We start from the raw sequence: 12,927 nt of genomic DNA on the forward strand, positions 1-12,927 counted from the left end.
GAGGGCAGGCAGGGTGTGAAGTGGGAAGTGCCAGCCTTCTGGTGCTCTCCATGTGCAGTACTTTGAACTTGGGCTGAGGGATGAGAATGGGGAGGTGGTCTAGGCAGGCGGCAGTGGTGGAGGTGTTCACACCTCATGTGCAGGTGTGCAGTCGTGCACTTGAGGCTCCACACATACCCTCTCCTATCACTCACAGTGCAATTGCTCAAAGGCAGCCCCAACCTCTCCTGGAAGATTAGGCTACAGCACTGCACTGTTAGGGTTGAGTCCTCCTAAGCCTGTTCCAGTTCCTGGGGAACTCACCCGGACATCAGTTTCCTCACCTGGAAAAGAGGGATAATAATAGTACTTTTGTCCCAGGGTCTATGCTGAGCCAATTTGAGATATGTGAAGAATTTCAATAGTGCTTCCCAGGTACTTGACGATACTAAAATTCTAATCATTAGCAGCGCCTGGCCCTTAGGAGCTCAATGTAGTTTGTAAAATAAATTAAAAATTTAATTAAAAGGTCTGGGGATTTAGCTCAGTGATGCCACCACCTGCCTTGCAAGTACAGGGTCTGAGTTAGATGCCTGGTACCCTCCCCCCAAAATACATAATTCTAGCCATCTGTGGGGCACATGCCTGTAATCCTAGCTGAGACAGCCTGTAATCCAGGCTGAGGAAGGTGATTCTAAGTTCAAACCAAGCCTGGGCAACTTAGTGAGACCCTGTCTCAAAATGAAAGGTGTGGGAGAGGGGGTGAGATATATCATGTAAAGGTACAAATTCCCAATGATGAATGTCATCATATTGTATACCTAAAATGCACCAATAAACTTAATAAAAAGGGAGTGGGGCCTGGGGATGTAGTTCAGTGCAAAGACCCTGGGTTCAATCACCAGTAACACATACACACACACACACACACACACACACACACACACGATTATGGAGGGGGTGGACAGTGTAAGTAGCTTAAACAAATGTAGGGGAATGGGTGGTGTGGCCCTTGAAATAAAAGCTGCTGAGCAGGAGCCCAGAGCCTGGGGAGGAGCTGCATTCCTGTGAAGCCAGGACTTCTGTGGGTGTGTGGGGTAGCAGCTGGTAACCTGGGCTGCATCAGGTGGAGCTAAAGGCCAGGGTTTGTGAGGCAAGGTAGTACACACCTGGTGATCCCAGCTACTCAGAGGCAGAAGAATTCCAAGTTTGAGGTCAGCCTGGGCAATTCAGTAATTTAGTGAAAATCTCAAAATAAAAAACAAAGGTTAGGGATATAGCTCAGTGCAAAGGCCCTATATTCAATCCCAGTACTGGAGCTCGGGGTGGGGGTGTAGGGAGCCAGGTTCCAGTCTGTGTGTCCCCTACCTCCAACTGCATGAGGCTGGCTTGTCCTAACTACTGAACAGAACCATAAGTCTATATATTGCCCAGCTGCACTTGGACTTCCCTAATCCCTTCTCTCCAGTGGTCAAACCCAACAGCTCTTCACCCTCAGGACCAGGGCAGTTTCGGGAGTGGTGGGAAAACCTGCCAAGCAGGGTGGCCAGAGCCAGAACCGGTTCGATGGGCCCTCTCATCTCCCCCATGTAACCTCGTCCCAAAGGCAGAAACTCCACAAAACAAACCATTTCATTTTGTTTATTTCTGCAGAGCTGGGGACTGAACACCCAGGGCGTTGGTTGTGCTAGGCAAGCACTTTGTGCCCAAGGTGCACCCCCAGCCTCATACACCTTTTTTACATGGAGTGCACAGGACCTGGGAAGCTGAGGAAGGGCTGGGGTGAGATGTTGGGGAGCCCTGGGGCCAGGGAGTGGAGGATGCAGGATGTAGCTGGGTCTCTTCCAGCTCTCACTGCTTGTCTAAGCTAGGCTGGGGCTGGTTGCAGGAAAACAGCTCAATCTTATGGGAGGAGAAAGACAGCCAGCTTCTACTCCTCTCACCCCCAGACATTAAATAAAGACAAAGCACCCCCTCTTCAGTGCTGGGAATTGAACCCAGGGCCTCGGGCATGCTAAACACACACACTCTACCACTGAGTTTTGTCCCCAGCACCCCAAAAGCAGTTCTTTAGGGGACGGGGATTTAGCTCAAAGGTTCTACCACCTGCCTTGCAAGTGCAAGGTCCCAAGTTCAATTCCCGGTACCCCAAAAAAAGCAGTTCTTTATAGCACGAACTACATAGGGAAGTCCTCCCTCCCAGCCCCACACTGTGCAAAGATGAAGGGGAGCTGTGGCAGATAGGGTCGGTGTCCAATACCACCCCAGTTCTCTTCCCAGAGCCAGAGGGCGGCGGCAGGCAGCTTTGAACACAACAAAAACCCAGCTTTAGGTGGGTCCTTTCATGTCCAATAATGGCTCAGGGGTTTTCTGCTGCTCCCAGACCCTTGAGCTTTCTCAGGAACAGCTGGTGCAAGTTCAGTTGAGGCTTCTCTAGAGAGGAAAAGCCTTGCTTCTGAGGCACAAAAGCCTGCAAAACAGGCAGAAGGAGTCTGGTCCCCAAGTGTCCCCAGTCTTCACAAGCAGGAAGTGCCCTTGGCTCAGAGTGGCCGGGTCGTGTGATTATAGACCAGGTGTTCTGTGTCTTCGGTGGCGGAGACAGTGGAGCTCGCGGGCGTGGGTGGCGGGTGGTGGCGGTGTCTTTGGAAGTCCTTTCTCTGGTTCTTGAAGAAGCAGTAACCCAAGATGGCTATCACCACTATGATGCAGGTGACCAGGAGTACAGCAACGGTCACTTCCACCGAGCCTGGGGGCAGAAGGGACAGAATGAGGGCTCCTAAGTCCTGCCTGGTTCTGATGTCCACCCACTTCGAAGGGAGGGACCGAGGTGAACAGGTGCCAAATGTGGAAGCACATGGGCACCCTGCTCACCGGTAGCTTAAAGGCTGCCCCATGAGCCCAGAGGGAAGGCAGTGGGTCTCAGATCCAGCTCCAAGTTGCTCTGCTTCAAGGGGCTTGAGGCAAAGCCTGGGACTCTGCAGATAAGACACCTGGCACGTCCCTTGCTGTACTTCCACCCCTCACTATTTCATTGTGGCATGATGTCCCTATGGGGAACCTCAGGGTCCCTCTCAACATGGCTCAGGCAGCCACAGCCAGTCACCTTGGCAGTGGGGCAGACCCAAAGCTTACCTACACTGGGAATGGAGTTCTCTCGCCGCAGGCCAAAAACATCCTTCTCTGCAAAATGATGGAGGAGAGAGACAGTCAGCTCTAAGGGCTGAGGTTCGGCTGCTCCTGTGCCCCGGCCACTCTGCACCATCCTCTTACAACCAGTGCAGGCACTCAGGATGGAGGGGTGACCACCCAGATGCGGACAAAGCAGGCTTTCCTTCCACACACCCCAGCCCACCACCAGGCTCACTGGAGATGCCTCGGCAGGACTCCAGACACTGCTGTTCTTCATCAAAGTTATTCTTGTTGCCATAACAACCACCGTAGGTAAAGCGGGCACAGCGTTCGCTGAAGGGGTTGTAGTACCAGCGTGGGATGTTCTCCTGGCAGAGCCCTGTGTCTGGCAGGTCCACACAGTGCCCTGGGGTAGGGGCAAGCAGGGGGGTAAGTGAGCCCCCAGGGCCGCCAGACGCACCTGGCTGCTATTCCACTCTTCTGGGAGCCCAGAAACACTCCCCCCACCCCCACTTATGCTACAAAGACAAATCCAGGACACTAACATTTATTCCTCCGTCAATTTGTTTTAACTTTTCTCTCTGTGTTAAGGTCTGTTTTCTATCACTGAGTGATTGACAACTTTTTTTTTTGGTACTGGGGATCGAACTCGGGTCATTGTGCTTGCGAGTCAGGCAGCAGAACCACTGAGCTAAATCCCCGGCCCTTTGTTTTGTTTTTTGAGTAACAGCGATTGCTTCTTTTTTTTTTGGTACTGGGGCTTGAACTCAGGACCTTACACTTTTGAAGCAGGCGGCGGAACTACTGCGCTAAATCGCTAGCCCTGTTTTGTGTTTTTGAGACAGGAGTATGCTGTGTAGTTCTGGCTGGCCTTGAACTCAGCTGCAATTTTTTCCCCTCAGCCTCCCTATATAGTCCAGGCAGGCCTTGAACTCACTATGAGTCACCACACCCAGTTCACAGTTTTAATAGACGATGGGCCTCAGGGTCTGAGTCTGAGCCTTGGTAGTTAAAATGTCCAGTGAAAATGTATTAACAGTGTTTTGTTATACTTATTTTTATCATTAGTTTCAACTTGTGGCAAGTCAGCAATTTTCCACTTACAGCACTGGCCCGGCGTGGTGGTGCATGCCTATAAACCCAGCACTGTTGAGGCCGAGGGAAGAGGATTGTTGCAAGTTTGAGGCCAGCTTGGGCTACATAATGAGTTCAAGGCCAGCCTGAACTACATAGCAAGGCTCTGTCTCAAAACACCAAACTAAATCAAACAACCCCAAAACCATTTATGGCACTGATGTGAAATGTCCTTCTCAGCACGTTAAGTTAAAAAGTGATTACACAATACACATGGGCATGGCGAGAGTCACCAAGTTGTCCAACTGACTGTGATGTTTGGGAAATGGAGCCACAGAAGGTAGCTAGGGAGCCCCTCCCCCATGGTGCCAGCATCCTGGAGTGGAGGTGTCCCCACCCAGAGGCCTCACCTTTTTCACTGGGGAAATGAATGTTCTGGAGCTCGTCAAAGCCAGTGCTATCTGCAGAGATGAAAGGTCAGGGGTTTGAGCCCAAGAGGGGTTTCTCCAGGGTTCCAGGGTCAGGTCCTCCCCTCGGGTTACCCGCCCTTTCTCCAACCCCAGGCCTCACATTTCTCACAGGCGGCCTCGTCCGAGCTGTCAGGGCAGTCTGGGGTGTCGTCACATTCCAGGAAGCTGTCGATGCAGCAGCCATCGCTGCAGCGGAACTGGGTGGGCTGGCAGCTGCCTGAGCACACTGGGAAGGGGCGTAATGGTAGGGGGTGAGCTCAGGCTTGGGCAGAGATGGTGCCAAGGGCCCATAGTCTACCTGGGCGTCTCCACCACCCCGGCTCCTCCTCCTTGTAGACTGGGCACATCTGATGGGAAGGTGTGAGGTGGGTAGGGGTGGGGGCTTTGTGGTGAGGACAGGGCAGAGGCAGGCTGGTAGGGGACCTAGCAAGGTGAAACAGGGAAGAAGAAGCCCACCTGGATGCTGCCTTTCCATGGAGGGGCCTGCAGAGAAAGAAAAAGAAGTGAGGGTGGGCTCCCCAGGGATGAAAGTGGTGGGAATGGGGACTGCCCCACTGCCTCCCCGCCCGGTGAGGAGACATCCGTCCTAGGGAGTCACTTGAGCCCAGGTTGCTGCTCAAAGCCCACCTTGCACATCCTGGCAGGCCAGCATGCACTCCTTCTCCCGAAGGTAGTTGTTCTTGTTACCCAAGCAACCTCCGTAAATGAACCTCTTGCAGATCTGCTCTTTGGAGTCATAGTACCAGCGGGGAAAGGAGCCCCGGCAGCGGCCCACTTTGCTGGAGGCCAGGCAGTAGTCTGGAGAGGGCAGAGCAGGTGAGGGCCTGCAGGGCTGTGGCAGGGTGGGGAAGTTGGGAGTGCCAGGTGCCACCTGCCCGCCCTGCACCTTCTGTCTGCTTGGTGGACAGCACAGTGACCGTGACGTTTGCTGTGCTCTGGGGATCATCTGAGCCGGCTGCAGTCAGCTGGAACAGGTAGATGCCTTCCTTGAGTCCCCACAGCTCCACCTGGTCCGGCTTCTTCCTCTACACACAGGACTGGCCATCAGGCTGGGCAGCCTCCATGCCCCGGGCCACCCCAGGCCTTCTCAGCCACTGCCACTTGACTGGCTCCCCACCTTCTCTCCACCCCACCCACCCGGAGCAGGCAGAGGGGAGGGGAAGGGCACCAGCCAGTGTCTCACCTCTATGCTGAGGCCGGAGTCACCCTGAAGTAGGTGCCAGTCTGTGTTGCCCACATCCTTCAGCACCAGGGGCTCCTGGGGTTGTACCTTCAGGTCTATGCCCACCCAGGCCCTGGGGATCTGGGCCCCTGAAGAAGGTAAGGGAAGTGAGCTCTCACTGAATGGACTAAATCTCTCCTAGGAAAGAAGTGGAGTGGTGACAGCACAAACTTCACTTGGGAGCCAGGCAAAGTGGTGCACACCTGTAATCCCAGCACTTGGCTGAGGCAGGAGGACTGCCAATTTTAAGCCCAGCCTCAGCAATTTAGCGACATAGCAAAACCCTATCTCAAAATACAAAATAAAGGACCAGAGATTTAGCTGAGTGGCACCATACCTGCCTTGCAAGCACAAGGTCCTGAATTCGATCCCTGGTACCAGGAAAAAAGAAAAGTAAAATAAAAAAGGCCTGAGGATTGTTGCTCAGTGCAAAGACCCTGGGTTGACTGGAGAGAAAGAAAAAAAAAAGTTAAAAGTAAACTGGGCATAGTGGCCACAGCTTTCCCAGCTCAGAGTGAGGGGATGGAGCAGGGAGATGGCACAAAGCAGGACTCCTGTCTGGACCAGGTTGGATGGTAAGCCCTTGGAGCCCATGAATGGGACCCTATTTGGAAAGAGTCTTTACAGAAGTAATTGAGTAAAGGATTTCCAGATAAGAGCAACCTGGATTAGCTGAGTAGGTCCTAAATCCAATGACAAATGACCTTATACAAACAGATCAGGGCCAGGGATTTAGCTCTGCTGCCTGCCTCAAAAGCGCAAGGACCCCAGTTCAATCCCCAGTACCAAAAAACAAACAAAAATAACCCAGAAGATCAGACTGAAAGAAAATACCATAAGGAAAGGCAGAGACCCAGGGATGAGGCCACAAGGCAGGGACACCAGAAGCAGAAAGAGGAAGGAAGGGCTTCATTTCTGGAGTCCTGGGAGCAGTGTGTCCTTTTTTTTTTTTTTTTTGGTTTTTTGAGACAGGGTCTCACTCTGTAGTTGAGACTGACCTGGAACTCACTATGTAGCCCAGGCTACTCTCGAACTCACAGTGATCCTCGTGCCTCAGCCTCCTGAGCGCTAGGATTACAGGTGCAGACCACCACGCTCAACCTTGGTAACATTTTGACATTACACTCTGGCCTCTAGAACTCCCAGAACTGTGAGAAAACATATCAGTTCATGGTAATCTGTTACCACAGCCCTAGGAAATTAATATAGAGCTTAGCAGGACTACAGTCCAGGGGTCAGAAGAGATCTAACAACAGGAAACAGGGTGTATATAAAACAAGACAGTGGACACTGTGTGAAGGCCACCACAGGCTAGGGGAAGAATAATGTCTGGAGAAGGACTTTTGGGGGGGCGGTACTGGTAACTGAACCTTGGGCCTTCACGGGGAGCTATATCCTCTAGTCCTTTTTATTTTTGAGATAAAGTCTTACTAAACCACTGAATTGCCCAGGCTGGGCTTGAATCCTTCTGCCTCAGCCTCCCAGAGTGCTGAGATAATACATGTCCATCACCCAGTTAGGGAGAATTGAAGATGTTTTTGTTTTTGCTGCGTTGGCAGTGAAGAATATGGGATGCAGCTTATGACAACAGAAAACATGCAAAACCAAAGCAAGCAGTTAGATTTGTGAGGCTAGTTAGATGGACAGGAAGGAGACCAGCCAGGCTGGGACCAGTTTCAGAGTGTCCTAGGTGCCAGGCCAGAGCATTTGGACAGAGCAGGAGTAACATTCAGATATTAAATGACTAGTTGTACAGAGGGATAGACACTGGCTGCAAGCACAGGAATAGAATCCCGGAGGCCTGGCTCAGCAGACAGCAACCTCCAAGATGTAGATCCAGGTCCACACAGCCTAATGCAGGGCCCAGAACTGCAAGCGGGGAGTTCCTTCTTGGGCAGCAGCTGTTCGCACTCCTGTTTGGCAGGGTTTCTGTACATGAGGCTGGCCGGGGGAGCGGTTCAGGGCAGATGTAACAGGAAGGGTTGGACTCACAGGGCATCCAGGGGAATGGAAAGGAAGGAGGAAGTGAAAGATGGCGGCAGCCACATGTCTCAGGCCTCTTAGGACTGGGGAGGAAGAATACAGGCACAGGCAAAAGGGAAACCAGCTTTAGAGGGAAGGTGTGGGTTCCCCCACGGAGAAGCTGGATTTCAGACAAGAAAGATCCCCATCTGTATAGACAGCACACTATGGCCTATGTACTGAATCTGTTGTTTTTTAAGTGGATGAAGGAATAATCTTTTGGGACATGTTAAAAATATATTGGGCTGGGGATTTAGTTCAGTGGTGCCACCACCTGCCTCACAAGCACAAGGTCCTGAGTTCAATCCCCGGTATAAAAATAATACACATGCGCACACACATACAAATATGTTCAGAGCTATGGTGTGGCTCAGTGTTAGAACATTCACCTAGCATGTACAAGGCGCCAGTAAAAAAGAGACATCTGCAAGCAGGAGTACAGCTGTCTGTGGTCACTTTCACATTACCACAGTAGAGCAGTTGTGACAAAGACTTGTATCATACAAAGCCTAAAATACTATCGAGATGTCCACAGAAAGTTTGCTGACTACTGGTCCCCACCACCAACTTGCATAGCCACCCACCATACCTGTGTCCTTACCCTGGTTTCAGATGAGAAAACTGACACCTGACAGGTTAAACAAGTTGACCAGGATCACGGCTGTGTTTCTAAACAGTGCATCTGGGATTTGAACCCGGGTCTTTGTGACTTCATTTCTTGTGCTTGATCTAAAACATCAAGCTACAGGTCACCACCTGCTCAGAGGTGTGGTTTCAATTGCTTTTATCATCTTGCTTTGTTTTTTTAAGCTTATGTAATACATGTACATAATATAAAATCTGAAAGGTACAAACATGTAGCGAAAATGAAGTCCTGCTTTCCTCCCTTTTTTCTGAGACGGTGTCTCTCTGTGTAGTCCACACCAGTCTTGAACTCACTATGTAGCCCAGGCTGGCCTCGAATTGTTCTTTACCACAAAAGCATCCACTTTTACCACTTTGTATGTGTATGTGTGTGAGTGTGAACATCAAGATAGTATTTATTTGAGCTGGGCATGCTTGTGCATGCCTATAATCCCAGCACCCTGGGAGAGTAAGGCGGGAAGATCGAAAGTTTAAGCCTAACCTGGCAATTCAGGGAGACCCTCTCTCAAAACAAAAAATAAAAAGGGTGGGGGATGTAGCTCAGTGGTAGAGTGCCCCTGGGCTCAATGCCCAATACCCACCCTGACAAAGATAGTATCTGAATTCACAGCTTTCCTTCCTAAACCAGGCCACCTTCGTTATTGGTACTAAAACAGCAAAACAAGTGTTCACTAGGGGATATGCCACCACACACTGAGATGGTTTCCAAGTCTTCACTACCACAGACAACACTACAGTAAGTTCTTGTACACATTTGTAAGCTAAGTCTTTTTTTTTTTTTTTTTTTTTTTTTTTTTTTTTTTTTTTTTTTTTTTTTTTTTTTTTTTTTTTTTGGTACTGGGAATTGAACTCAGATCCTTGAGCTTGCAAGGCAGGCGCCGGAACCACTGAGCTAAATCCCCGGCCCAGAAACTAAGTCTTCAGATGAATTCATACAAGTGGAAAAGTGTCAAGGGTGACATTCTTAAAGTTGTGGCCAAAGTGCAGAGGGTTCAAGTGTGTGAGCATGAAGCACGAGGAGAAGGTAAAGTGATAAGGACAGCTAGCAGGAGGCTGAGTCACAGGATGAGGCAAAGTAGAGCCCATGGGGTGCTCATGAAGGTGGTCACACAGATGAGAAGACCAGGACACATGACTGAGGAAGGTAGCTCCAGAAGGGAGAGGTTTCTCAGGGAAACGTGTGAAATGGCCTGGGGACCTATAAAACCGAGAGAATGGAAACTGCTAGCCTGGGATGTAGGGAAAAGAAAGCAGGGAGAGCAGGAGGAATGGAAAGTGACTGTCTAGCAGCAACCCAGCCCAGGGCCTTGGCCAGCAATCAGGAGAATACCCCATAAGGCAAGCCGAGGGGACAGAAGCTGGGAGGGAAGGTTCTTCCTTCCTTGTACTTTGTGTAGAAAACCAGCTCAAGGAGGGAAAGGAGACGAGACAGAGGAACATCTCACCCTCACCTCTGCCCCCAGGTGGAAGGGCAGGCAGTGACACACCTGGGGCTCAATCAGGAATGTCCCTTCTCCTCAGCTCTGTCCTCATCAAGCCTCATGCCCCAGGACCAGGGAGCAGTTGCCCTGCTCTGCCACTCCCCAAAGAGCAAAGGGCTAGAATAGCAATAAAACTTCTCAGCTGCCAGGCCTCAGGACATCTTTGCACTCTGGAAAGAGTGGGAGGGGACAAAAGGGACCAGCAACTAGGCCTGTTCCAGGCATCTGAACCAGTGTGGCCCAGCCACAGGCTGAGAAGATGAAACAAAGCCAAGTACCCTGAGGAGGACTTCTCTCCCCAACACAAGGATCAAAGGACCATACACTACCTGGACTGCTTTCATCCCCAGCCTCTGCCTTACCAGCTGACAGTGGAGCCTCAGACTCTCACAGGTTCCTCCACTTCCCACAGGCCTGGAGCACCACAAGGGCCTAGAATGGCCTGGGGCTCGGGCTAAGCCCCACCGAACTCCTCAGATGTCCCCAAAGCCACCTGTCCTGTGCCAAAAGCCAGTCCTGGTGGTTTCCAAATGAGGCAAGTGGCCCCTATCCAGCTTAGCTCCCAGACCACAATCCAGTTTCAGGCTCTGTCCCTTCAGGTCTCCTATGGGACCTCTGTCAGCACAGGAAGGACACCCAATAGCAGTCACTGTCACTTGGTGTCATCACCACCTACTTATCTGCGGCTTCCTTGTGGAATAGGCTCCAGCCCAGGCCTAGTGGGGCTCCATGGCCCAGCCTAGACTTCAACCCCACTTCCCCTCCTCAGAGACCCAGGAGAGCTACTGGAAGGCTAAAGAGCAGAGAGGATTATTATCCTGGGAGACATAATGTCCCAGGAAAAGGCTAGAGAGGAAAGTCCCTTCTCCACTTTCCAAACTAAGCCACCTCAAACTGCCCCAGCCAGTCTGATCCCTTGGACTCCCCAGTCTTAGTTTCTGATATCTGCTTGTCATGGATTAGGTGTCTCCTGGAAAGGTGATCTCCTGTGAAAGAGATCACAGGGCTTTTGGAGCCCCTATCCTCAAGTGTGGTGAATCCTAGGCTTACCATTGAGAGCAGTGTTATCCTGGGCAAATTATTTAAATGAAAGATCTCTTTCCTAATCTAAAAAGCAGATTAAGGCCACGAAATTAGCTCAGTGGCGCTGTGCTTGCCTTCTCATAAGCACAAGGTTCTAAGTTCGATTCCTGGTGTCAACGGGGGGGAAGCAAAGGGCTGGGGATTTAGCTCAGTGGTTCTGCCACTTGCCTTGCAAGTACAAGGTCCTGAGTTTGATTCCTGGTACCAAAAAAGAAAAAAAGCAGATGACTACTAACAGTACCCTTTTCAGAGACTATTGACCTGAGGCCTGGCAGGATGCGTGTTATAGTCAGTGAACTGTATGAGGCTAGCAGAGGTTACTGGCTGTGACCTACTCTGGCCTTGGCCCCAGCTGCCTGCTGATGCTAGGAGGAATGGGGAGGAGCCCTAGCCCCCACTTCCCCTTGTGCCTGAAAGTAAACAGGAGAGCAGACTCCTCAGTTACCAGACCCTGCTGAGTAGGGAGAGCCCTGGTCTGGCTCATGTGCATTAGCACACACACCTGCCTGGACAGGTGACATCCCTCCCCTACCAGGTACACATACCAGCAGGCTGACTCACACAGCAGCCTTCCTTCACACACACACACAAACCCCCCCCCCAGCCTCTGGCTACTGTCCCCACAATGCCATTGCCCATCTTGGGTCAACCTCAGACTAGACTTGTTCTTCAGTCTCTACCATCTGGCTGTTTTTCCCAAACAATCTGTTCCCACAACAGAAGAACACTCAGCAGGCCTTAGTCCACAGAGTGGAAGAGACTAGCCAGGCCCACCTGCCCAAGCCTCAAGATGCCTACAAAGTGTACGGCTAGCGCCTTTCTGATCACCAGTCTGCTGCATCGCGACAACTCATGGTCTGACTCAGCCTATCAGGGCCAGAGGTGGAATCTGGGGAGATGCTTCCTTTCTCCCATACAGCAGCCCAGAGCTAGGCCTCCCAGTGAGCACCAGCCCAACACAAGGGCACATCCTGAATCAGGGGCCAGAGTCTCACAGATGTGCCCCTCCCTCATTACATCCCTCTCTTGTTTACTGTTTATACTGCCTACTTCAGAAGAGTCAGGATGGAAGTGGACTTTCCACCCTCACTTTGTGTGTGTATGTGTGTGTGTGTGTGCTTGCCCACGCAGCACAAGGTATTGAATCCAAGGCCATCACACCAAGCTACATCCCCCAGCCCTTTTTTATTTTGAGACAGGGTCTCTTTGGCTAAATCACAAGTTGCCCAGTCTGCGTTCATATTTTCAATCCTCTTGCCTCAGCTTCCAACAATACTGGGATTACAGGCATTTGCCACCACAACTGGCTCCTAACTCCTCTCTGACGCTCCCCTCTCTCAAAGACCCCCAAACTAGCCCTCTTTCCGAGAGGCTCCCGTTCCATCCCTGATGACACCCTCTTCCATACCTCCAAAGCCCTGTTTCTGCAGATCTCTGTAGGAACGGTAAACTTCCTGCGTGAGGTAGTTGATGAAGCCGTCCCTGCGAGCAAACTTGCACACAAAGTTCTGCTCGTACAGGCAGTTCATGAGGAAGCAGGCGGAGATGGCGTCCTCCCCGCGGTCGGGCTGCAGCTCCACCAGCGCCAGGTTGCAGTTCTGGGTGGTGCAGCAGGCGCGTACGCAGTTCCAGCCCCGCTGCACCTCGGGGGAGCCCAGGAAGGTAGCCCCGTTGCTGACCGAGGCCTCGGTATCCAGCACGAAGTTAGGGACCCCGCTGGTAAAGCCGGCCAGGCAGGAGTCTCCGGTGGGCAGCTCAGGGGGCGCGGGCGGCAATCCGGCCTCTGCGCCCCAGAGCCCGAGGGCGCACAGGAGCCACACGG

At 51.7% G+C, this 12,927-nt stretch overlaps 1 protein-coding gene across 1 annotated transcript; it reads right to left on the bottom strand.

The window, feature by feature from the left end:
- Positions 1-2,072: 2,072 nt before the first annotated feature.
- On the bottom strand, positions 2,073-12,922 carry Spint1 (serine peptidase inhibitor, Kunitz type 1; the record flags this gene model as incomplete). The annotated part of the gene is made up of 10 exons (XM_010625037.2): positions 2,073-2,725; positions 3,112-3,159; positions 3,344-3,514; positions 4,593-4,643; positions 4,753-4,878; positions 5,109-5,135; positions 5,280-5,450; positions 5,539-5,677; positions 5,836-5,963; positions 12,514-12,922. Coding segments are annotated over 10 exons (1,476 nt in total), but the record flags the coding sequence as incomplete, so codon positions are not given.
- Positions 12,923-12,927: the final 5 nt, after the last annotated feature.

This window comes from Fukomys damarensis, unplaced genomic scaffold (assembly GCF_012274545.1).
Source record: "Fukomys damarensis isolate Sample0158 unplaced genomic scaffold, DMR_v1.0_HiC HiC_scaffold_17, whole genome shotgun sequence".
Classification (NCBI taxonomy): Eukaryota; Metazoa; Chordata; class Mammalia; order Rodentia; family Bathyergidae; genus Fukomys; species Fukomys damarensis.